Source organism: Anopheles marshallii, chromosome 3, assembly GCF_943734725.1.
Source record: "Anopheles marshallii chromosome 3, idAnoMarsDA_429_01, whole genome shotgun sequence".
Lineage (NCBI taxonomy): Eukaryota > Metazoa > Arthropoda > Insecta > Diptera > Culicidae > Anopheles > Anopheles marshallii.
Window position 1 is genome coordinate 46,446,553 of NC_071327.1, and position 26,746 is coordinate 46,473,298.

General features: G+C 40.5%; 3 protein-coding genes across 3 annotated transcripts; 1 reads left to right on the forward strand and 2 right to left on the reverse strand.

Moving 5' to 3' along the window:
• Positions 1-860: 860 nt before the first annotated feature.
• Positions 861-2,509, reverse strand: LOC128715328 (actin-related protein 3). Its single transcript, XM_053810211.1, has 6 exons — positions 2,466-2,509; positions 2,175-2,355; positions 1,343-2,111; positions 1,178-1,260; positions 1,029-1,112; positions 861-956 (listed from the first exon to the last, which is right to left on the reverse strand). Exons 1-6 carry the CDS (start codon positions 2,507-2,509, stop codon positions 861-863), a joined length of 1,257 nt encoding a protein of 418 aa, XP_053666186.1.
• Positions 2,510-3,406: 897 nt separating this feature from the next.
• Positions 3,407-3,849, forward strand: LOC128714591 (MICOS complex subunit MIC13 homolog QIL1; the record flags this gene model as incomplete). Its single annotated transcript, XM_053809463.1, has 2 exons — positions 3,407-3,559; positions 3,637-3,849. Coding segments are annotated over 2 exons (366 nt in total), but the record flags the coding sequence as incomplete, so codon positions are not given.
• An 845-nt stretch (positions 3,850-4,694) lies between these two features.
• LOC128713374 (proliferation-associated protein 2G4) lies at positions 4,695-8,154 on the reverse strand. The gene is made up of 5 exons (XM_053808231.1): positions 8,061-8,154; positions 7,382-7,479; positions 6,170-6,784; positions 5,385-5,517; positions 4,695-4,984 (listed from the first exon to the last, which is right to left on the reverse strand). Exons 1-5 carry the CDS (start codon positions 8,152-8,154, stop codon positions 4,695-4,697), a joined length of 1,230 nt encoding a protein of 409 aa, XP_053664206.1.
• Between the last annotated feature and the right edge of the window lie 18,592 nt (positions 8,155-26,746).

The following is a 26,746-nucleotide window of genomic DNA, read 5'->3' on the forward strand; positions in this document are numbered from 1 at the left end:
TCGTAACGTAACTTTATTATCGAATTACGTGCATTCTTGAATTACATTTGCTGAAAACTAGTTCCACCAGAGCGAAAAAAGTCAGTCTTCAGACGAGCGAAACTCCCTACTGAAATTAGGCAACAAATGATGAACGGGGTATGTAAAAAGCGTACAATACTGTCTATTCCGATGGAAGGTATTAAATTGTTTTGTTCAATGTTACAATACTAGCAGATCGTGCGTACGCTATTGCTTTGTTTCCCTACCGATGTTTTTTTTTCATGTAGAAAATTGTGTTTAATCACTCAAAAAATAGTACAGTAGCTCACATTGGTAGTATCAATTATCAACGTAAACAACGATTTTGGTAATCTATTTTCGGGATGGATCTATTGCACCAAAGTGTAATTCAGAGAAATGGACATGCTCCAAAAATTGCCCAATGTAGTTTTAATTAGGTCTATGAAATTATTGCCCCTTGTTGCACTGTTCGTAACTATTTATCCTATTTCGTGAATTAGTTTTCTTAGCAACGACAGATGACATCCATGGGCTACAAAAAACAACAAATAAACTAATTGCTAGGCAACGAATACCTTTTGCACAACGGAACTCGGTCGATCGAATAAAGAAGGTATAAAATAATAAATGTTTAAAATGCATCCATATCGCGGACTTATTCTTACTTTCGCCGGTTTGCACTCGAAGCAAACTAACGTAACGGGCTACGATCATACGTGGATTACTTTTGGTAAATAATGTTCTAGAACAGACTTGAAGTCCTTTTCATGCAGCTTTGTGGTTCGGTTTAACCACGTTCTACCATTCAATTACGTTAGATGGGGGTAAGCCGAAGGTATTCACATTTTGCATGTCGTCTATGTCATGGTTCCGAACACTGGATTGTGACGGCATATACCAGGTCCATACTCTTCGTAGGCAGCTTTCGTGTGACACACTTGATAAAATTCAGGCTAAGGCAGAGAATTAAATGATAACATAAAAATACGCACAAAATATGATGGAAACACAAAGGTGGTTCTTACCGTAGAGGCTAGCATACTGCCCCCGAACCATACGGCATATCGCTGCATGTGATGGGATATGACCGACACATCGATAGGTTTTGGCTAAAATGGTTTTACAATATCACGGTAAATTAGTACCATGCCTACCGAATCGTTTTGTTCCTTACCTTTATTCTTCCTTCACTAAGATTTTCACTAATTCTCAGCCGGGCATCAACGCTGCGCTTAATATCGCGCTGCAAGCGACGTCCTAAACGAGTACAATTGGAAAAGAGGCAATTAGTGTTGAGAAGTTCCGCGAACAGTTTTTGAACAATCAGCTGCATACTTACCGAAATCTCGGAACATGGTAGATCCACCACTCAGCACGATATTGTTATACAGCGGTCTTCGCACATCAATCGGGCAGTTTTGTATGACCGTGTCCACGATCTCCGATAGCGGTGTCGTAAAGTCCGGATTCGAAAACTCGGGATGGAAGAAAATTTCCGGCCCCAAGAAACGCTCATAACCGACGTCCACACCGAAAGGTTGCTTCGTAATGGCATTGATGCCCTCGTAGTGGCGCATCCACTTGGTTGGCTCCGCGTCGTACTTTGCAAACTCTTTTGCAATGTCCGGACAGATGTAGCTGTATCGCTCCTTGATCGCTTTGGCCGTCTCCAAACTCTGCTCGGGCGGAATACCTACCTCACGCTCACGCAGCAAGCTCTGAATGAACGAGGTAATGTTGCGACCCGCAATAGGAATGTGCTTAATGCATGAACCGATCACGTATCCTTCCGCCACGGGAATAACGTGTGTCACACCATCTCCACTGTCCACTACGATGCCGGTTAATGTACGTTCCTCTACTGGGCGGGATGCCCAGCTGGCAGCCAGAGCTAGTACGGCCTGCACAGCGATGTACAACCCCGGCACGTTAAATGTTTCGAACATGATTTCGGCAGTGTATTCACGGTTTTCCGGCGTGTTCAGCGGAGGCTCTGTTAGCAGAAAATGGTGATCTTCCGGTTCTGCGCGAAGGTACTTGAAAATACATTGCTCCAGAAATCGTTCCATCAGGTCCCAGTCTTCGACCAAGCCATGGCGAACCGGGTACTGGAAAGAGCGTAGGCTGCATTAATCATCATTTTGATCATAAGCAACAATCATGACTCATACCTTTACAGAGTATCCGGTCGCATCGAACGCTTCATCGCCGATATAGAAGTCCAAGTCTTCCACTCCCTTGGTTACACGGCGGGCGCTCTGATCGCCCACTTTGGCCGACTCTTTGATCGCAATAGCGGATGGGATGATAAATTGTGGTTCCTTGTTCGCCGCAAAGCCGAGTTTTGTGTAGCTGGAAAGAAATGAAACCCATTCGGTTATCTATTTCACTCATTGCTAAACACCAGGTAGAGATTAGCTCTTGGCTACTTGTCGAGCCATATCACAGAGGATGACACATACCCAGTTCCTACATCGATCACACAAGCTGGAAGTCGTCCGGTCATTATCGTGCACTATTGTTTTACACCCACACGCAAATAGAAAATATGTTTTAAGGAAATACTATGCTACTTCTTTGAATACTAGAAACTGTCCATTCGCACCATAAGCACGGAAATTTGACGCCAATGGGAATCTCTTTTTTGCGACAAAACAAAACCACACCTAAGCACTGTGGGGCCCTTTGCGTGTTGAAACGTTTGTTCTTCTTCTTTTTCGCGTTCAGCACGGTGACAGAAGTGGAATTTTGTTTTCACGTATTCTTTACAAAATGATCTTGGTAAAAAAGTCCCGTTCTGCTACTAATTAGCATCCGTACGTACGAAAGTTCCATGGGCTACACAATCTCCCTTTTAGCAAAAAATATCCGATTCAGTTTTTTCCGCAATAAAGTTCTGCTTCTAGATCTGTCACAGTAATTTCAGCAACTTTTGGGGACGTGTCAGTTTACGCGACTAGATTCAAAGTTTAATGATTTTTTTTCTGTTTTTATTTCGATACAATCCACTTTTCTGTTACTGCTCATGCTTAATTCTCTTGTTAGTATTTACATTTAATTATTTGGATTCAGTTTTAATGAATATTCGTAATATTTTGCGACTCCTACGAATATTCGATATTTTGTCTTCCACGGAACGGCTTGAAGTGGTCGCACATTTTGGAAGTCACAAGACAGCTGCCAGATGTTGGCGTTTGAAATTGGTAAAAAATTACGTAAAATAAAAAAAAACAAATCCACAATCCTTGATTTGTTTAGGACTTTGCTGACTACCGCTGGGTATTCGACTGCTTCGAGCGTAATCGAATATGTTCAGGTACTTTGCCGAAACAGTATATATTTATGTATCCCATTCGTACCGTAGCTTTAACTTATTTGCTTCGTATCTAACTTGTATCTGCCTAGGTTCGCAATTAAAACTGGACTCGGTGGTAGTGCCGTGTACTACAGCAAACAGGAAGGTATATGGGACGAAAATACCGAAAATGTGTGCGAACGTTACTCTAGCGCCCTGAAGCCACATCTGGATTCCGTAAAGAAACAAATTCCGTTGGATGTGAGTTTGTTGTTTGGCAGATCATTTCATTTCTTCATGGGACAAAATACTTACGGTTGACCATGCTCACATTCCAGATACCAGCGCTGCCTTCCAGCGGAGAGCTATGTTTCGTGACGAAACATTACTACAATGAAGGCGTGAAGAGTACGTTCCACTTCATTCATCGGCTTCCTTGCTACGCAGGACAGTTAGTCAAAAAGGGTTCGGATGCTATCAAACAGGCATTAGATGCACAGCCAGCTCAGAAAGCGGAACCCGCACCGGTAGTAGCAACGACAAAGAAATAGGCACTTGAAAGGCGCCAAGCTTGTTCGTTTACTGTTGATTGTATGAAATAAAAAAACGGGTTGTAATCGAACTGTTTAACTGTGCTGTTAATCGTAAGTTTTAAAGAAGTCTTAACAATAGTTTCGGACCATCAAGCGGTGGAATCCGTAATGTTTGTACAAACAGTAACCCTCAATCGTATGACAACGGATCTGATTTATTTTTTAAAAGAAATAACAAAATTTAGTTGACAAATTTAGGGATGTTTTTCCCTAGCCGGAGGGTTTTTAACACGAAGTACTTTAAAAAAACATATAAGCATAAGGTTGTTGGAACAACTTCTGCGCTACCGAGGGCAAAAGTATAGTCTTGTCATGCATGGGGATATTACAAATGGTTTAGGATTGTAACGTACCACAGCTGAGAGTGATTGGTGCGTTTGAAAAGAAAACAAAAAGAACACATTGAATTTCGTAAGAGTAAACAGAAACACATTCGTTTTAAGTTAAATCGCATTTTATCCCCTTCTAAAAGCGACAAAAACAATTCTGTTCGCATGCTGTCCTTCACACGTTAGCTAGATGGACCACCCACTAGGTGGCGCTATAAGATTTTCCCTTACCAGGGTTCTATTTTTAGAACCACTGCACATTTCACACGAAGAAGAACAGGGCACTCCTTCCTGGGGCGCTACGCACTTTACTCGTATAGGGCAGTGTGCACAAGTACGAACTATTGCTGTATACGGAATAACGCACCCGAATCAAACTTTAATCAGTACGGATTGGAGGGGGAACGGGTTCTGTATGCTCGAGCTTGAGGCCGTCTCTGTGAAGGCGGTGGCCGTAATAGCGATATTTTGCTGTTATGGTTTCGCATCCTTTTTATCCGCCTCCTCATCGCCACTGTCCCCCTCGGCATCTTCTTCGGCACCGCCGGTGGCCGCTGCCTTATTTTTGTTCCTTCTACGTCGCTTCTTCTTATCCTTGCCATGGCTACCCAGCACCAGCTCCGTCGCCAATAGCTTCTTCATCTCTTCATCTTGTACGCTGTGTTCGCTTTCGTAACAGCTCTCATCGAACGGGTGGCCTGTTACGACTTTCAATCCGTTGGACATGATGAGCACCGTATATTTGAACTGAGCAACGTATTCATCTATGGAAAGGAGGATAAAAATACGGTGTTAGTTTCAAAAATAAATTACCAGTTCAGGAGCGCTCTTCAGCTCCACAAAAAACTATTCAAACGAAAATGTTTCATTATTGTTGGAAAACTACTCTGTGCGACACTCTGAACCTTTTCCTGTTTAATCCTACTTAATTATGTGATTAACCGGTGAACAACGGCCAGCTGTGAGCATTCATACAAAAGTCATCCATAAACACAGGCTCCTTTATGCAAGAAACACCACACAACTAAACGGGGCATCAAGAGTCGCGGGTTCGCTATGGCAAGGTGTCTGGTCGTGAAGCCTATGCAACTACAGCGACACGCAATTCTCCTTGCCTACTATATTGAGTACTTATTGAATCTCTCCGCATACCATCATACTTACTATGCTTTTCGTATAATACTTGGAAGGGTTCAACCATCTTATGCGCCACGCACTCGTTGACGCCCAGCTTGGCCTTCGCTTCTTCCTCGAAGTTTCGCAAGTTGAAAGGCATCGAGCCGTACTTCCTTTTAACCTGGCGGGGTTGTTATATGTTATGTAGTGGCAACATGTGACAAAAAGAAAATGAAAAAAGATAGAAACAAACATAGATCAACCATATGCACTAGAACTAATGTTTGAAGAATGTGATAAAAAAAAAATATTAGACTAACACTGTGTACTGTGTGTGTGTGATATTATCGTATATCCGTTTACCCTCAGCTCTCATAATCTTATACTGCTCATTGGGCATTACAGCAAAGCTTTTGAGTTTACAGTTGTTACTCCACTTTCACATGCAGAGAAGATCAAATGCGCCCAAACTAAACCTTTACACCTTCCTTGCGCGTAACAGTAGTTACACACTCCGGTATAAATTGTTTTGTAGAACATATTTTCTCGCCTATTCTTCATTTGAAAGATAGAGGAAACAGCCTTATCACTCTCCCAGCTTTGAGAATTATCCCTCGAGTGCGTAGGTTCTAATCATTGGGTAAAGGATTTTTGATTACAATCACAATATTTTTGCGCACAAAGGTAACCTCACTCTCTCTTTGCAGCAGTTGTTTGTGTTGGGATTTGAACTCAGGACCTCGAGAGCTCCGCCATAAACTTCCATCCCAATCCGTCAAAGCATTACACTACGCAGTGGCTTGCGTTGCCATGGCGCTACAATGTGTACCTACCTCTCCGAAGAACGCACGGGATGCTTTCAACTTTAACATATAGTTTTCGTCCGTCTTCTTATAGATTGCGACCCGGGTATCCAGCTCCTTGCCGAGTCCTTCGCCCGTGCTGATGAGCACATCCATCGCGTACACTTCGTACTTCTCAAACTCACACTTCTCGTGTTCCTTCTTTTGGGCAATCGTTGGGTTCTGGATGATCGTCTTCTCGCCATCAATTTTGAACTGTTTCAGCTGATGGCTCAGCATACCCTCGATCGGTTTGCACTTGAAGTCGGACGCGATTTTTTGTACCGCATCCGTGACAGCATAGTTACCGGTGCCATCCTTTAGCAGTCGAAGCGCGGCCTGGCTAGCGTGATATGCCGCTAGGACAACGTCGGCCGCCCGGCCCTTGCACTTATTCTCCGGCGTTGCACCGACCACGATCGTGTGGGCCATGACCGCAATGAAACCATCGATGTGTGCCCCCATGTCTATCTTGACCACGTCATTCTCCTTCAGCAGATAGTCCGGATCGTTGCGCGCTGGAGAGAAGTGGCAAATGCAGTTGTTCACCGAGAGACATGTCGGGAAGGCGACGCCCTTCTTCATGTCTTCCTCATTTTTGTATTTCTACCCAGCAAAACATGCCGGCGCGGTACGAATGCGAGCAAATAGTGTGAGGGAAAGAAAGTAAGGACATAGATGTCAAAATGGAGTTTCGAAATTAATTAGTTATAATGACAACGCAGTTCTTCGAAATAGTGAGTAAAAAAATATGTCTATTCTGTGGAGTAAGAGTAAAAAGTATCTTATGTGTGTGTTTATATATAAATATATATATGTGTCCTCATATATCATTGTGTATGATCAGCGGAATTTCAGATACTATCTAGTGTATGAATTTAGGCTCTTCAAGATATTTTTAATCATTGGACACAAACAAACACAGCACCCATACAGAATTGACTCTTTTTACTAAATAGAAAAGCGCATTGGAAAGGTTATGGTGTGTTCGGGAACGAGATTCGAACTCGCGCAAACGCCGCATTGTGTTAATAGTCGAAGGAGTCAAAATTAAGCGACTTATCCATACGGCCACAATGCTCTCCTCGTTCCCACATTGTTAACACTGCACAAAACCCAACAGCACTAATATCCAACATTGAAGGATTGTTATTTTTTCAATTATGACATCAGCGATCAAAAGTGCGCCTCTTACAAACTTACCTTTTCCGCATCCTGCGCCATCATGTTGTCACCCTTCAGGCAGATCTCTTTCACTGATGCGCCAGCAACACATGCTCGGATTATTGTTTGAAGAGTTTCTAGAAACAGAAAAAAATATATACCAAGCCACTCATCGTTTAGAGTACGTTTGAATACATAGAATACAGTAAACAGCTAATTTTTAAACTGGAAACAATGTGTAACACGACCATTTTTCAAATAAATGATCCACATATTTCGCTTATGTGCGGGCAGTACACATTTTAGAGGTTATGAAAGATTGATGTACGTTATCATGTTAGCGGGTATGTCAGGCTTCTCGACTCATTGCAAAAGGGCGAAGGGGTAAGTGAAAGTAAAATGTGTACATTAAGAAAAACACCAACATTCACTTTTCCGTACTTTCAGTAAATGCAACAAAACGTCCCTTTCCGGAAAACGTGGCTTCCTGTGACAGGAAACCGGAGCGCGTTTTGTGTAACACCGTCTTGTTCACGTGCTCGGATGTGGTGGTAAGACATTTTTTCACCAGATGTAGGCATGCAAAAGGTAGCTGACGATGACACTACACCAGATGCAATCGAAGCTGCAACGTACGCACGTTTTGCGGGCCAATTTGTGGCACCGTTTTACGATAAGCCTTTGATTTTGGAGCGTAAATTCACAAATAAACACTTACTATTCACAATATCACCGGCAATTTTGTACTTTTCGACCACGGTCGGATCTTCAATCGTCGATTCCTGATCGGCCTGCTTTTCTACTGGAGCCATTGTTACGGCAGTGCTGCGTTTCTATCCCAGTCAAGATATTCTACTGTACTGTCCACTTTTTTATATGTCACACGCTCTATTGGTTCTACGAAGCAAATCCACTGAATGCTTCACGGAAAACGCACCACTTTCGAGATTATCAATTGCAGAAGTGTACGCCAATTCCGTACGCACGTTTTGCTTTTGACGCGGCAGATTTTCACTTCTTCTTGTTTTGCAAGCAAGACTGATGGTGAGATGGTGTTAGTGCGACAATCTGTAGATAGAAAGAAACCCGAAGTTTGACAATGTGCACCGAAAGGCAGCTGCGTTTTTGCAGTCAAATAGCGGTCAAATAAAGATTCGAATGCCGAACGAGTTTCGAACATTGATTAATGCTTTTCATTGATCACAAATTTTTGCTACAGAGATTTTTCATATTTGCGATAACTATTGTGGATCTGTATTGATTCAATCAATTCTTTATCATGGAACGATTAGATAAAGCAGAAAGAAAGCAAAATATCGACAAACATTTATATTTACTATATGCATTTACATGTGGTCATGTGAAGTTGATAATTCAATCAAATGCATAATGGATTTTGAATATATTTTACACCTTTTGAAACCAGTAGTACGAAGAGTTGATACAAATTTGCGACTGGCTTTAATCCCGCAGGAGAGATTGATGTTATCGCTCAAAATATTTAGCGACTGACGAATTTTATACAACTTTGCAGTGTTGGTTTCGTGTAAGTAAACGAGAATGTATAGTTCTAAACAACGTGTGCAGTCATGTCCTTTTGTTATTGTAGATATTTAAGAGATCCATCGGTCAAACGGTTCTCAATGTATGCAATACTGTTAAATGCATTCATAACCTAATCATAATAACGACTAAACTTATGTGGAATTAATTGTGTAATGTTCTAAGATATTTTAGTCCATTTGATCGCGGTGAATACCGTGATACGTAGACTTTCGTTTAGCTTTGGCCATATTCTGCATAAGATGCATTATGGAACGTCCATATTGTAACCCATCTTGAACAAAAGTGTATTGAGTGTGAACAATTTCTATCAGTTTGTTAAACAAATGCTTTCTCCTCTCTGGAGCTGCATTTTTGACTATTTCGGATACCGTATGCCTAAACTGAACTGCTTCGTTGTCCGCTGTCGTGTGGTTGGTTAAGTTTTTCAGTAATTCGAGTGTCACAGCGTCGTTGGCCAATAATTAGACTATCTGTTGTTTACGGCTACTATTACGGATGTGGACGATTGCACTACAACCGGTGATTGTTGTGGAACCGATGGTTCAGGAGATCGACTTTTGTTTTCATCAATATTAGTAGGCGAAGCTTGTTGATCAGGTGTTGTTAAAGAGGAATCAGATTGTTTTACACTTTACAACACTTTAAACTTTGTCTGATATACATTTTTATGTTTCGTGTAATGTTCGTGATATCTTGTGATCAAACCAATGAAAACCCTGCGAACGCGTTGGATTTATGAACTTAACCATATTTAAACGTAAAACAGATAAGATCCCAACGGGACGCGCGCGCACATCGACCGATAGCATAACTCTCTAAATTGCGCCATCGCTCTCGTTCTACTCGTACCCTGGGACCGTTGACCTGCCAAGCTGATCCTTCACCTACACATCGACACGTTGACAGCTTGACTGTCAACGACGAGCAACTGGTCTAATCAGCTCGGTCAGGTTGGATCACAACATACATAAGGAGGTTTCAATTATTAATTTATTTATTACTTTCTACCCTAAAACATAGCTTTTACCAATATGACCAGGCCGTTCTTCACGACTAAAAAAATATGTATAGCTTCTAATATCATTTTTTAAACTTAATTATACATCTGATTGAAGCAACGATAGATGAATACAAATCTCTAGAGAGTTTAACGATCGATAAAACTTTCTCCATGCCAAGGACGAGTGCCAGATGCCGGCGTATGCTCAAACTATCCTTTGTATTTTTATTTTTTGGTGTACTTTTAGGGTGTCCAACCGGAGTTGGGTCCTACTTTTATTTACCCTTTCTGGTTGCTGGATACCGTGCACAGCGAAACCACTGCTTTACCACTGCGGTGTTCGATCGACGATTCGACGGAAACTCCTCGTCGGAGTGTTGAACGCTAACTGGTTTGATACGGACATGGTGCCGTTTTTATATCGTTTCTTGGTCCTTTTGAAGATAAGGAACTCATTGTTCTTGTCTTGCCCTTACTAAATTCCCAACTAACACCCGGCCGGTACGCATTAATCTCGCTAGGTGGCGCTGGTCACCACATATTCATTGATACAGAATCCAGCTTAGAGTTTCCCGATCCACACATTTTGTGCGTGCCTTATGCTGAAGCGCTTTATAACTGGGTAGGATCCGAAGCCTCTCGAAGGGCCCACAGGCTCTCCTTCTCAACTCCTATTCCGTCACGTCCTCGTCGTGCAGAGTGGTAACATCTGTCACCGCATATCCAAGCTTGGGTACACGGGCTAGTCCCAGCTCCTTGGGTGGATGGTGGACATTTGAGCCGGACAAGCCGGAGCCTTGAAGCAACTGGATGACGCCCTTGTCACACTCAACATAGACCTCGTAGCTCTACAAGAAATCCGATGGCTAGGGAACGGTGAGCAGAACAGGTGTGGCAACAACCGCTACGATATTTACTATAGCTGCCATGACCACCACCACCTGCTCGGAATGGGTTTCGTCGTTCGCCGATATACGAGATCATCGGCTTCAAGGCTATTGATTACAGGCTATTCTTGAAGATTCATGAATCTCTGAGGATTCTTTGAGGATTCATGAATCTCAAGATTCATTAATGAATCGCTGAAGGATTCATGAATCCTTAAAGAGTCGAGTCCTGATTTGAATGACTTCTGGTCAAAGATTCATATGAATGACTCTTCGCAAAAGATTCATTAAGCACAACACTACACCGCACTGTTGCTGCGGGAACAAACCGGATATGAGATCCGCCGTTGGTAGGATCGATCAAGCGAAGATTGGTCTACCTTGAAACTCTCGCGCAAGTCTCGTTTGACGTTTCAGATCAACTCGGATCGGACGTTAGGCATTTCCCTGGATTACCAGGGTGATTTTCTAACGGTGGACCTCTGCTTTCGCTGGAAAGTCTACGGAAGCCAAGGAACAAGTATCTAAAAGTGGACCTCCGTTCAACTCGATTGCTAACTCAATGACTTTAAGATACCTGGTTTAGGTTTGAAATGAAAATCGCTTTATTAAAGAATTATTCTAGTTTACATACTAGTTTTCTGCTGACCAATCGCGTTGCAATCCAATTTCTCCAGAGGCCCCTTGTGTTTCAATTCGGGGACCCAAAAGCCCACGAAGAAGGTTTAAACGGCGCTCGTCGGTCCCATTACTAAGATACTGTATGCAGATTTCCTACTAAACAGTTTTTCCGGGACCCCTTGCACGGCGGAGCCCTAGGCGGCCGCCTACTCCGCCCACCGTTAGATCCGCCACTGCGGTCAGCATTTTTATCCTGCTCGATATCGTTGGTTTTAAAGTTGACTTGCTTGCATTTTGTGTTCCCTATTCCCGGTTTTCTTTACTTTATGATTACCTGGCATGGGTATTGGCATGCTCGCTCATGATTTCTATTCGCGTTCGTAACAAGCACCAATAAACAACTCAGGGAGGAACAGCGGGTGCGGGAACTTGAAGAAAACATAGTGCGTTACGGATCCGGAACAAAGTTTTACCAAGAGATAGAAGGTCACCGAAACAACTTCAGACCTAAGGTGACCTGTTGTCGAAATAAGGATGGAGATCTAGTCAGTTACTAGCCAGAGATCCTCTCGCGATGGGCTCAGTATTTTGATGAATTACTAAATGTTGTGATCCAACCTGGCCGAGCTGATTAGACTAGTTGCTCAGTGCAGTCAAGCAGTCAACGTGTCGATGTGTAGGTGAAGGATCAGCTCGGTTTTGCAATCGGTCGGTGTGCGCGCGCGTCCTTGTTGGTTCTTATCTGTTTAACATTTAAATATAGCTAAGTCCACAAACCCAACGTGTCCACAGGGTTTTCAGTGGTTTGATCACAAGTCACGTCACGTTGTAGGGCGCGATCGTGCTAGGGATAGAACCACACAGAATGTAAGTTGCGCTAGCGCCCATCAGAAGGCGATAATTCGGACGCTTTTGGCTGGGAACCGAAAGATGACAGTGGAGAACAGGAGAAGGCGCCTACGACTAGGAGCCTTCTTTTGGATCCCGATCGGCCGACTAAGCAGACGATTTTTTAGCCACGCCAGATAATCTGTACAACTATTTGTGAAATAAATTGGAAGCTAAAAGCTAAAAAAGCCGAGGGTGTTTCTGGTTCGGCCCGCGATTCAACAACAACATAACACGAAAATTACAAGAACCGTAAAACTAAACGATCAGTTCAACAAGCAACTAGAGTCTCCACTAGCAGATAATATCATGCTACTACCAGCTAGCATTGACGAAACCCGAAAGGCCATCCGTAGGGTCAAGAATAACAAGGCATCAGACACCGACGGAATAGTAGCCGAACTGATCAAAAATGAAAAAAAAAAACGAAATTCATCATTATTACTGAGGTATGAGATAGTGAATCGATGCCTTGTGATTGGAATCTTGGTGTCATCTACCCCATATACAAGAAGGAAGATAAGCTAGCGTGCAGCAATTACAGGGGTATTATGGTGTTGAATACCGCTCACAAAATATTCTCCCTTATACTACACGATCGTCTTGTCCCATTCGTAGAAAAGGTAGTTGGAAACTATCAGATGGGATTCCGAAATGGAAAATCAACTACTGATCAGATCTTTACCATGCAGGAGATCCTGGGGAAGATGGTGGAGCAGCAGCTACACTCCTTCTATCGCTTCATCGTCCTTTAGGCCGCATACCACAGCATAGCCAGGGTAAAATTTACGACGCAATGAACTCTTTTGGAATCCCGGTCAAACTTACCAGACTAGTACGAATGACAATGACCAACGTCACATGCCAGATGATGGTGGATAGAAAACTTTCTGGGCCCTTTGTTACCACCAAGGGTCCGCGCCAAGGAGATGGGCCTCCACCAGCGGCCCTGCTAACACATCCTAACTTACGCAGCAGTGATGTACAAATAGGTGAACGTTCTTTCGAAATCGTCCGAAATTTAGCCTATCTTGGGTCAAAAGTCAGCACCGACAATAACATTGATGTTGAAATACGCGCTAGGGTGCTGGCTGTCAACCGGTCATTCTACAGTCTAAGGAAACTTCTCCACTCAAAACACCTGTCGACGAACGAAGTTGGGACTATATAAATCTACATAATTCCAGTACTCACACACGCCTTTGAGCCATGGACTTTGTCCAAAATTGACGAGTTCGAACCGCAATGTTAGCCGCGTTCGAGAGAAAGATGCTCAGAAGGATTTTTGGCACCGTATGTGTGGAAGGACAATAAAGGAACTGCTACAACGATAAGCTCTTTGAGCTGTACGGCGAACTTACTATCGTACAGCAGATTAGACTCGCCAGGCTCCGGTTAGCTGGTCACGTCATGAGAATGACACCGGACGACCCAGCCGTTCATGTCTTTTTTTATCGTTCACATGGACGGAGGAGGCGTGGTAGGCCCAGATTGAGATGGAGTGATGGCGTTGATGCGTCCGCCAGAAAGACCGGGATAATGGGTTGGCAGACGAAGGCGCTCGATCGTGAGCGGTTTAGAGGAATCCTGCAGCAGGCCAAGATCGCGAAGCGGTTGTACCGCCGGCGATAGATAGGAAGTGGCTTGTCAAACTTATTGAATCGCGCAAGCGAATAAGAACAAAACGGTGAGATTGATAGTGAATCACAAAACATTGGTATCGCAAAAACTGGATATGGAATCGCGTGCACAATTTAGTGAATGCCAATGTCCATTCACTGTTATACCTGCAGATGGTATTACTACTGCTGCACAACACAGTTAAAATCGACGTCACATGAGAAGACTAAATATTATTGACAATGTGATGGGCATACTTTTTGTTGTATACGACAATCGGGGTTGACTGCCCCTGGACCCGAAGCAGTGAGTGCCGCTCCTACGGGACAAGGATCGGTCTACTAGTAATGCGTGTCGGGGTCAGGGAGGATATATCGGTTGTTCTCGCCTAGCAGCCTAGCCGTCTAGTTGTGTGTTGTTCAGTTAGTTGTATTTAAATTTAAATTTAAAGTTTTTAGTTACACAAGATTTAACACTTTTCTACCAAATCCGTGATTTGGCACACATGCAAATGTGCATGCGCTTTGCTAATTTATTTACGAATTTTTTAGCCCTGTAAGGAATTCAGTTTATGGTAAACGGAAGTCAACAAATTTGAGAAAAATTAACTAGAACATAAACGCGAGGGGTTTCTTTACTAATATACTAAAAATGGTGCAAGTATGAACAAGTTACAGAGTTTTGTTTAAAAATGGTATAACTATTACTTACATAACTGACGTGCCGCATGAAGTTCATAGCTTCGTACACAAACCATGAAGGTTTTGCAATAGCTTTAGCTGTGCAAACAAAAGGTTTTGAAATCTCTAGTAAATTAACCTAATATAACCTATTTATTATTTTTAGCAAAGAACTTACATGAATCGGTTGATGTGTTATGCACTATTTTGGACACATAGCACCGGTATGATCCATGGAGTGATTTTCATTTTTGCGGTAGTCTGGATGAGGGAATGTTGATGATGTTTGATATCTCCGTCCATGCGTCCGCTTGCTTATTTAACTCTTTGTGCTCAGGATTGTACCGATTCCATAGCACATCGCGTTCCTCCACAAGCCGGATGAAATCCAACATTTCCTTAATGGTCATTGATACGGTCTTTTGCAATACAACAGAAATAAAAATCGATTGTTTTTTTTTTCTTAAATTAAATATTATGAAAAAAAAAGAAAACGTTCTTTCGTCATCACTACATCAGCTACAAGTCATGGTGATAATCAATGAAAGCTGATTGAATAAAATAAAATACATACATATTTGAACGAGGAAAAGTAAAACACAAGCTAGAATTTTATTTATTGGGATATTTTAATTTATTTTTATATCGTGAACAAATTGTACTTTAAACGATTGTCCTAAAATATGTCCGTAATCACGTGGTGTTCAACTGACCATGACGTAATTCGTAATTTATATACGTCATGTATGCATTATACCATGGGTCTCCAAACTACCCGCGGGCCACATGCGGCCCTTGAGAGACTCCAAAATGCGGCCCGCGACGCTATTGTTAAAATTGAGAACATATGAAACTCGATTAATCAATCAAAGTCGTTACATTTTATAATCGTTCATCTATTAATTATTGTTTCACTTTATAGAATTAAAGGCACACATTTAGGATAATAATATATTTTGAGAGCAGCATCAGTGTAAACTTCCTGTAAGATACTCAGTTATTGGCCACGCCAATTGGCCCCGGCCACGTTTGTTTCAACCAATGCGGGCCGCGAGCTGAAAAGTTTGGAGACCCCTGCAATAGACTGATAGACTGATTTCGGCGATTATTTATACGGGTTTCCCCCGGTCAACTAGTGGAAATCCAAAATCCCATCTCATCCGGTTCTCCGTACCGTTCATTGTCCAGCTACATTTCATTGTTTCATTGTCCAGCTACGGGTATAAATGAAGTCAAAGTATGCAAGAATGCAAACCGCTTGAGGTTCTTATGCCGATGAAAGAGAAGAAGTCACTACGAAAACACTCAGACAACAAACGTCCTGTGCCTGGCGGGACGTGATCGTAAAGTGCAACGGAATCTAAAGAAGAAGATCAAAGGCAAAGAGATCCCTCCGATCTCCCTGGAAGTTAAAGCAATCGACCAAACCGTATAATAAGTACATGGAGAAAATGGACTTCGTTATGTTACTCAGAAGGCACTAAGAAGCGAATGTTAGCACTGTTTAAGATAAATTTGAGGATCTCATCCTATAGTTTAGTGGTCAATACGGAGAGACACAGAGGTCAACAAAAAACTAAACCAAACGCTAACTTCATGTTTTGGGTAGCGTTAGCCGAAGCTCTGACCTGCTGTTGCATGCAGGTGTATGCATTTATCCTGAATGCTTATATTATTGAACATAAAATAAAGTTCCCTTATTTTGTTCAATTATTTGAAATACTTTATTTATACAAAGTAATTCAATATTAGTCCATTTCTCTCATGCATACGTTATGTACTATCGTTTCGAATGCCTTAACTGACTTTCAATGAATCTGAAACATAGCATCACTCCAATGATGGTCTTCAATAAGATCTATTCGACAATATGGACTCTTTTTATATGGCAGGTAGCTTTCCGAATGCCCTGCATGTTTAATCTCTGCCTCGATTGTTTTAGTTTCTTAATGAAGAAAACTTCCACATCTGCACGAGATACGATAGCCTTCCGAGTGCTTCCGATCACTTTGAACAGTTGAAGCAAATTTTTGCGGCATCTTATCGGTGTTTTCTGTGTGTTACGTCTGCCCCTACCAGTCCAACTACACATGTTAACAAACACCTTGTCAAACAGCAGATCGAGTGCTGCCAGCATTCGGTTTCCGCAGTTCGTTTCCGTGATGAGTGAATTTAGCCAGTTGTATGCTTCCTTAAAATACTCGGAATCACTTAAACGCTTCTCAAAGTCGATTAACTCTTCCTCGGTCTCCATTCGAGAGAAGCTAAACAATTGCACCTCCTCCGGATACTCTCCCACATGCTGATGTGGTTGATCTTGATGCTGTATATGCATCTGGAACGCATACTCCGGGAGCTGAACGAATTCGTTATCATCTATGAGGGAATGTGGCGACTCTGCTGTTTGCTCCTCCTCGTGCCTAACTTTCAATTGGTTGGTTTGATTTGCTAGATTTGTTTCTATCTGTTGGAGCTTATCCATGATGGATCGCTGTACTTTAAACATATCATTAACGATCTTTTGCTGTTTGACCAAAAACTGGTCTACCTTTCTATTGTGTTCGCTAACAAATTTGTCGAAACAAGCACAATGTGTGCAGTTTTTCGTTTTTGGTGTATCGTGCTTTTTAACCTGAGCATGTTTTATGCTACTGCTAGCCGCATTAAGAGCGTATTTAGCATTCATATTACTATTTAGTATGTTGGGTGTCAGTACCTTCAATCTATTCTTCGGTTGTGCCTGTTCGGTTGCTACATTCGGTGCATTGTTTAGTACTTGGATGACGTATGTACAATTCTCTACACCTTGCCCATTCGACGGGGCACTGGAATTGGGGAATTCCGGTGTTGGCGGTGTAGCTTTCTTAGCGGTATGAGCGGCATCAGCATTCCGTACCATTCTGGAGTACAAAGTCTGAAAAGAACCAATAGCGTGAAAAACATATAACGGTTAATAATATTAGAAGTTATAGTATTTTCTACTAAAAAAAACTAAAGTTTAATAAAATAATAAGTTAATAAGAGGCTAGTAAGTGATTAATGATAATTAATTAACACTAATGGGTAATAGAAAAAACGATTGTGGTTCTAAACACATTCTAATATAAATATAATATAAATAATAAACACGATACTGTTTCAACTTTCCAAAGTTGTTTTATTGATATACTTAGGCAACTGTACAGTATTGTACAGTATTACAGTAATTTGTCCAGCTTTCGTAAACACTCGTTCACAAGGAACGGAAGACGCGTGTCACTAGGTTATGCAGTGATGGAAATCTTGCCTCATTATGTTTCCAACAAAGCAATGGGCCGGCCGTCAACGGTACACATATGGCGCCTTGATATACTCATCCAATTCTCTTCGTGCTTTCCATTTCGGGCAAGATGGGAGCTTTGGCGAAGTTTTCAACATTTACGGTGCCAGATGCCGGTATGAATGGTACCAACAGTACAACTGTTAGCTGTACTGTCTTCCCTGCAGCAGGTGAGCAATTGTTTAATCCTTTTGATCATATCGCCACATGTGTCCATTAGAGCCTTTTTAACGATTTAATTCAATGTGTGTGCGAAACATGGGATATGTTTTAAATCTAAATTCCGTACCACGGCTATCATGTGTGGTTGGTTCTCTGTTACAATAACAGCTATATTATCGGTTGTTACGTTGAACTCACCAATTACCAATTACCAACTAATCCTTATCCTTTTGATCAATACTGAACTCTGTACGTGGAACAAACGAACATTCTAGCAAACTAGAGCAAAATGTGTAGTTGCTGATATAATGGGCTCAATGCATAAAACTCCTACTATCTATGTTCGTCCTTTCGCCTAATGGTGGCTATTTGTGTTGCGTCTGCTAGTGCATCTTTTACTCTTTGCAGGCTTTTCACGTATTTCCGTTTCAATATATGTTCTGCAATATGAGTTCTACTGTTCTACTGTTTAAACGCTTTACTGTCTACCGTGGAGAGGGGAAGACACTCCTGGCTAATAAATTGCAACAGATAATCATCTAGCCTTTCTTTGGTCTTGGCCGAAAGTGGTTTCATAGTACGGTTGGGACATTGTTCTTTTGATCGATTAAGCACTGTCGCATATTAATATACCATACTTTGTATTCCCCATCTCGTCCAGAACTGATGCTTTCTTGGGTTCGCGCCATAGATATGATCATGTGTTTAGAGGCTAGATGTCGTTTCAAGCTGAACGTTGAGTGTTTTGAGTGGCGTATGATTTGAGAGCAGTATAACTGCATTCTCCATCCTTTCAAAATGACGCCACACATTAGTTCTATAGGCTGGCGGATTCACTGTACAAGCCCGTATAGTCAAGGCAATAAAGTAAAATACATCATTAGTTTGTGGATAGTACTAAACTGAATGATATACTTTAGATCGAAAGTGTTTTTATCCCAATTACTAAGACTCTTGTTTGGCATGCCTTTTGCTAATCGATTGGATTGTATGGGACTTTACTTGCCTATAGCTGAATTATTCAATTCGTCGATATGTTGTGTGTACCATTCGACTGTCAAAAATACTAGTCTGCTAAACTTATTACCTTTTCGTGTTTGCATCCGGAAGATAGTAACTTCTTAGTGCGCTTCAAGGTGCGGTAAAGAATATTGGACAGTTATAAATGATCGTGGCGCATAAACCAGGCGCGGCCCGGTGTTAGCGTATTGGTAGCGGCGCTGCTCTTCACACGACAGGACCGAGGAAAAATCCCATCCCCGGACCGTTCCTCTGTAACTAGGACTGACTAGCCGGCTACGTGGTACAATAAGTCGATACGGTTTGGGCAAGAAAAACCATGTGCACATTATCAACAAAAATTGTATTATTTATGAAGGTCACGTTAAAAATGAAGCTAGAAAGCAACCGTCTTAGGTATCTTATTAAGGTATGAAATTTATTTACATTCAGAAAGTATAATGTGATGATAGCCTCTTGATATGATGGGTTGAATTTAAATTAAAAACTCTCCCCTTCAACCCACAAATCTATTCCAAGCTTAGTAGAGCTTCCAGGACCCTGGACCCTGCTTCATTAAATAGATTGCTCATGGCTTCTCCGATGCGCCAGTTGCTTAATTAAATTGAACTTTCTGTTAGTCTGCCGTTTCCATAGTCCACATCCTCACGTATGGCCTCTCTCCTTCTCGGTCATACCGATGCTTCTGCATTACTCTCATCCATTCATTTTTCTCTTTCCATTTCCATTTTTTCATTTTTCTGACTATTTCGACTATTTCGATTTTTTACTTTCACTACCGTCTCCGTTTACTATTAACCAATACTTACTTTAAAGTTTAGCAAATCGTTTATTAAAGTTAAACAAGTAATCACATTATTTTGCACTCTACAATTCCAACTTTTCACTTGATTTAATCATAACGGGCGATCTTCTTCTTTTTTGTGGCACTACAAACTACGAAGAGATCTTGTAGATTGCCATTTGTACCATCTCTTGACTTTATTTAGCCGTGTCAGTGTAGTCAAAGACCGATAGGGATTTTGCACTGATTTCGCTTATCCATAAAATATACATAGATATTTCAGAGTTAGGCATATTGAATCCTTTTAAATGTTATGTGAATGTTGTGTGAGCAGTCAATTTCTTTCGTGGTCTGCTTTTGGCAATACGAGAAAGAAAACAAAAACAAACTTTTGATTTTTTATAGTGTTTTGACAATCGAACTTACTTTTTCTTTTTTGTGTTTATTCCCTGCTTTTTCCACAATTATTGTATGAGTAATAACATGCATTTTATAAACGTAATTAAAAGCGTTACGGGATATCATTATGAAATGGTGGTCGAAACTCGTTTTGTTACGCTTCTATCATTGATGTGTTCCAACTGTGCATTTACAACTTCCTAATGAGGTGCCTTTTTCGTACGAATTTGTTAAATCTTTAAAGCATTTTCTACCATTTATACTGTGTTCAAAATCGCTTACCAGATATTGTACCTACGATTATTCTTTTTTTGTTCGGTGACTGATTTTTCGGCAAACGCTTTTTATACTACCGGTTGCTCTGGCATGGCTTTTGGCATTACTTAACTTAGTTTTTATGAACTTTTCTATAAACATATCAGGTACAAAGCTTTGGCTATCAGTCGTTGCAATGTCCCTGAGCAAATGTAGCGCATTTTTGTAATTTCTAAATGCTATTTTTCCTTCCAGCGCAATCACCCCCTTCCTGCCCGACCAGCTGCAACCGATAAGAAATGATGCATCGAACAGCAGATAAAATGCGTCGTGCATTCGTTGAATACATGTAATGGATTTTACTACACCACACAGCCACTGCTGCATTTGCCGGAATTTGAATGGATCAGCCAGATGAGCTTCGAACGAGTCGAACTCCTCCTTAGATGAAACTTTCGATGCCGCAAACGCTGGACGTTGGGGTGTGGGCCAAGCGGTCGTTATGATTTTTGCAGGCATGCCGCCACCAGATGGAATAATTCTGCTCTGCAACACAGCTAATTGAGTTTTAATTTCGCTCACTGCTTTGTTCAACTGGATAATTTGCCGGTAGTTGAATTCCGTCATCCGTCGCACTTTCTCGATTGCCGACATTTCCCGGCTGCTGATTCCATTTTCGTTACATGCCATTGTTATCTGCAATGTGAGCAGTGCATAATTTTATAACAATGGTGAGATTTGTAAATATGCTTACCCATTGTTTACCCGTTATATAACAACACAATATAAAATCTACATAATTTTTTTGCTTTCTAATTTAGAAGAAAGGTATGATCTCCTACTGAGAGATAGCACAGTTTCCTCAAATCGCTTGCACAAAGAAAGGTCGAAGTATGTAATCGTAAAGTCGTCAATAGTTTCCTGACAATCGACAATCTCAACAAATTTGCAGTGGACTATCATATCTCTAGTGATGAAGTTTAAAAAAAGAATATCAACTACACGCGGAAAAATTCGTGCTTATATTCACTTTCTTCTCTTGGATTACCATACCAAAAAATACTAAAACAAGGGCATATAGTATGGTTCACTTGAATCGATTTATAAAAGATTCATTAAACACAACACTAGCTAAAACCTTGTGTTGTAAAGAGCATTAAGGAACATAAAATAATTCTAGAAAAAAAGTATAGTGAGTAGATAAGCAAGGTGGTCTGCCTGTGCTTCGGATATGGAGAGAGAGAGAGATATATAACCAACACGCGGGCGGATTGCACCTGTTGTGAGTAGAAAGAACGACATGAACCTGCTCGATAGCAGATTGCCTGTTTTAAACCAACGCCGAATAACTGTTGTTACAAATATAGATTATTTCGATTTTCCAATACACATGGAAGTAAATTCAGTTAATATTTATTTTTTTCTTAAATGATATTACATAGTCAAAATCACTTTTTACATATACCAGCAGTTGCTTATTATTACCAAAACATCCATGCTGATGTCTTTAAATCAAATCAAAGTCTTTAATTTAATTTTTAATTCAAAGAAAACAAAGCTGACGGTTACTCATCCATCTAACCAATATTACATAACTTTTCTTTACTAAACTACTATATATTTACATTTACTATTCGCAACATGCATTTTAGTTGTTTTAATGAACAGATCCTATAACATGTCCTATACTTGATACGAAACAATATATATATATATATATGTATATATTATGCCATTACAGATGCCACAAACAAGTCAGCAATTGAGTTGTACATTTTAACTTACATTAACTTGTACAGTTTTGGTATGTTTGTTAAATATAATAACAAATAGCAAAATGACTAGACTTTTAAGAATCTGAGGATCAATCCGGTTTGTTTCATTTTTTATACTGAACTAGGCCATGAAAATGAACCAAATCGTAGACTTTGTAGCCTATTATATGGCCTCCATCGAGTGGTAATGCCAAATTATTAAACTAGCTTCAGAATGATTCAGACCAATAAAAACGTCTAAAGCAAAATCTTTAGCGTTTGGAAACTCTCGTTATGCTGGATAAATACGAAGACTTCATAAAGTACGTAAATCATACGATTATTATATGTTTTTGTCGATATCCTGCAAGAACAATATTTGGGACATGGTTTTCGGCGAAAGCTTGGATCGTTTTTCGGAAAATATTTGACCCCGTTTAGAAAAAATGCGATCGCATGGAACCGAAGTCGCGGGTATGCAAAACAGATTTCGAACGATTTGCGTCAGAGCCGGAAATTTGAGTTCGTACGCTTTCCACCAATGAAGAGGATCTTCGGTTAGTTCTATGCAGTCCAGTTTTAAATATTCATCAAGTTCCAATTTTGCCGCATCTTCTGGATTATTGTTGCTCTTAACTCGTTTGATGCTTGTTGCGAAATCGCTAAACAGGCTCTGATGGCATGGATCAGCAAACGGTTTACGAGCGGTTGATTCAAGTGCTGAAGTATTTGGTGTTTTCAGTGGTGTAATCAACTCAATTAAGTGCTGATATGTTTGTTCATACCTCTGTACATCATTTTCGAAGCTATGTCCCTTCATTCTAGGATCTAACATCATTGTACAACTCACTAGTTTACTTTTCAAGTACGGCTTACACCCATCGGAGAGTCCTTGGATTAAGCAGGACGTCAGTTTTTTCACCGAGTCATCCATACCGTCACTCAAGGCTGCCTGCGTTTTCGTTAACAGTATGTTTGATAACAAGCCTATCTGTGAAAGTGGAACTGATTTTTCCGCCGACAGCACTTTTGTGGCATGATCAAAATTTAATAACACTTCAATGCTCTGCTCTATAATGGTCCAGTCGTTATCGGATAAATTACTTTTCTCCTTCAAGGCATCCAAGCATGAGAGAATTGGTATTTTATTCTTATGGAATTGTTTCATCATGTCAAACGTTGAATGCCACCTGGTCCCTATTTCTTGTTTCAATTTCAAATTGGATAAATGCTGATTGCTTTGTGCTTCCTCAATTAGTTGTACTGCGTTGTTGTTGTTTTTGAAAAAAATAACCATTTGTTTAATTTCATCGACTGTGGTCGTTATGGATTGTTGTATAGCATTTTGGACGAGAGAGTTCAGTGTGTGGGCGAAACATGGAAGATGATGAACGTTCATTTCACTTATTGCAATTTGCATGTTGGATGCATTGTCTGTAACTATTGCTTGCACTTTGTTTTCAATATTGTACTTTAGTGTAACTTGTTTTAGCCAGTCAGCTATGTTGCGACCCGTATGCTCGTGTGAATATACAGAACACTCCAACAGATTGGAGCACAAATTGAAATCGTCATTGATATAGTGCGTCGTTATTGCCAAGCAGTTTGTATTGTTGGAGTTCAGCCAACTTTCTGAGGTGAGGGCTACGGATTTTATGTTAACAAAATTTGCGCTTATCTTTTCTAATGCTTCTAAGTAATTACTTGTAAGCAAACCGTTTGAGAGCATTTTACGATTAGGCAGTTCGTATTTTGGATTCAGCAAACGTATAAACTTCTTGAACTTTTCTCCTTCTACTATGTTAAACGGTAAGCATTCGTCGCAAATCATTTGAAACAAAGCTTCATCCAATTGACGGTTTTGCATTACTGTCAATGATTTGCATGGCTCAACAACGTTTGTGATGCTTACCGGATGGGATTTTAGATTCTTAGAAGTACCTGCCTCAAGCGTGGTAATTTCATCCTTTGATGTTGAAGATGTTGCCTCCATTGTTGCAGCTCTATGAATTGGAATGGAAGGATGCAAGGTTTTCATGTGCCGCTTTAAATTCGAAGTTGATCTATTCGACAAGGAGATGAATTTACCACAGTAACGGCATTTGGCTCCTTTGCCCTGTATTATGAAATGTAGCCAAACGTCACTAAACTTGTTTGATGACATTGGTATAATCTAAAGAAACGAAGGATTTATAAAAGAAATTAATAACTACTATTGTAATCTATGATGTTTAATGGTTGTGGGCTTAACTCTTCTGTCATTGCTATACATATGCGTTATTCGACTTTAACTATTACCCTGCGTTCGTGTATCAACGTAAGCATAAAAAACGAGCTGGTATGTCTTATAGTTCACATACCGGGAGAAGAATCAGTGCACTCCGATCATTTGAAAGGATGCTCTACCCTTGCGGGTCTAGTATCTAGTAAGATCGCGTTTCTACGTTTATCTATGTTTGACAGTTTACGCTATAACTTAGATATAATATAAACTATGCCTGCAAAGATTAATTATACTATTATATTTACTAAAAGGGTTTTGACTCGTTCGTTTAGAATGTGATTATTAATAATTTGAACACTTGAGAGATCGATCTCCACTCTATATCTCCATGTGCCATACAAGCCACAGGCTGAATGATCCGTTTGACACCTGTTAGATTTTAACATTCTTGCTTCGCACTTCCGTCTTCTTGACTCGTGAAGCAAACAAAAATACCTATTTATGGATGATGATGACGTTCTGATATGGGCTTTAACGTACTGTCAACGCCTCTTGCGTTGCATTAGGTACAAATTTGACAAGGCAAGCAAACACATATGTAATAATTAAAAGTGATATTACAACGTATGTTGCCATTTAATTGAACTCGAATCCAATTTCTAATAGTTTGACTCCCCGTGCTTTGACGGTCTACAGATAGAATAGAAAAACCGGTAATGCACGGATCAATAACATGCGCGGTATGGTTTCTAAGCTCGACTGGACTGTGCTGGACGTAGGGTTTGCTTTTCAATTGCAGATCAACCTAAGTCAGATATAGCCCAAATCTTTACGCCAGGGAGGCCAAGACTAAGTGTGGTCGTAGAAGCAAATAGTTCTGCCCGAACAGTTCTCTAGTTCATAGTATATATTCCTAGTACAAAGCACATATTTTGACCACGTTGACGACGGCTGTGTTAAAGTTTGATAATGATCCTCTAATTCCATTCAATGTTTTTTATTTTTGGTTGTTATTGTTTTTCGATGTGTATTTTATTCCGATTATTTTTGGGACGGTAAAATATTATAGTAGATGAAGAACGACCATTTAGAAAGACAGATTAAGATCGACAAAGGCAAAGCCACATAAGAAAATGCTGCATATTTTTAATTACAAACGGCAAGCAAACATGATCTTGAAAACAGGATTGTGATTTTGATACGAATTTAATCTGGGGTTTACAAGAAAAAATGGAAAGCAACAATTTCTTTAACTTTTCCCACTGAACTCATTCATGCCTTTGGTTTTGGTCGTTGGTTTTGGCATTTAAAAATAAAATAAAATAATCAACATGTAACAAGGTTCGGTTCTAAACGAAAATTTTTGAATATTATGCTAAATTAATATGTAAGTAGTTGTCCAAAACTCAAGATACTAATTATTTTCATATGTAACGTATCTGGAGAAATTGGAATGGATTGGAATTTGTTTTTAGCATAATATACAAACAATCAAAATATGTGTACCTCAGAAGAGGGGGAAATAATGCATTTATATATGAAATGAGGTATGATAAGTAACTTATAACTTACCGATTGCCGTGTACTTCTTGTTGCCAGATCATCGCCGGAATCCTCATCGCATGTTTTTCTTCGTTTTGTGCCTATACATATTGAACATGTTAAAATATAAATAACTGTACTGTGCGACGTCAAAAATGCATGCTTCTGGATGTAACTTACTGGTACCAACAATATCACTGTTGTCTTCAATTTCATCTGCAATAATGTTTTCAGTTTTGATTTCATTTCCCACTACATTGAAAAATGCGTTCTGAAATGAAATGCTAGTTTCGCCAAATTCGATTTCTTCTGCTAAAGGGTCCCGGCTGCTACAGTTCGATGAGCTTGCTTCCTGAAAGGTTGCTGTACTTGGTTCTTTGGATTGACCATGAGAAACGTCTTCATCGAGAGGTTCTTGCTTTATCGTGGTCGATGCTTCAGCCAATTGCTGTTATTTAAGGAAAAAAAAGCGTTAAGACAATCGTTTCAACTAAAAAAGGTATGCCATTCATCAGCACTTACCGCCGGGGTACCATCTGATATTGTACCAAAACGATTGTTTGTTGAATCGCCCATTATGCCAGGCAGTGAAACACAAAGAATTTAAGCCCCAGTAGGACGATACACAAATAGACACTGTGTTTTTCGGATTTGTCAGTTACTTATTAATATACCAGAAGCTT

Coding starts and splice junctions, on each gene's coding strand:
- LOC128715328 (XM_053810211.1), bottom strand. CDS start 2,509: ATGACCGGACGACTTCCAGCTTGTGTGATCGATGTAGGAACTGG. Junction 1,261..1,342: donor TACCATGTTCCGAGATTTCG/GTAAGTATGCAG, acceptor GTACTCGTTTAG/GACGTCGCTTGCAGCGCGAT. Junction 1,113..1,177: donor TTAGTGAAGGAAGAATAAAG/GTAAGGAACAAA, acceptor AAACCATTTTAG/CCAAAACCTATCGATGTGTC.
- LOC128713374 (XM_053808231.1), bottom strand. CDS start 8,154: ATGGCTCCAGTAGAAAAGCAGGCCGATCAGGAATCGACGATTGAAGAT. Junction 7,480..8,060: donor TGCCGGTGATATTGTGAATA/GTAAGTGTTTAT, acceptor TTCTGTTTCTAG/AAACTCTTCAAACAATAATC. Junction 6,785..7,381: donor TGGCGCAGGATGCGGAAAAG/GTAAGTTTGTAA, acceptor TTTGCTGGGTAG/AAATACAAAAATGAGGAAGA.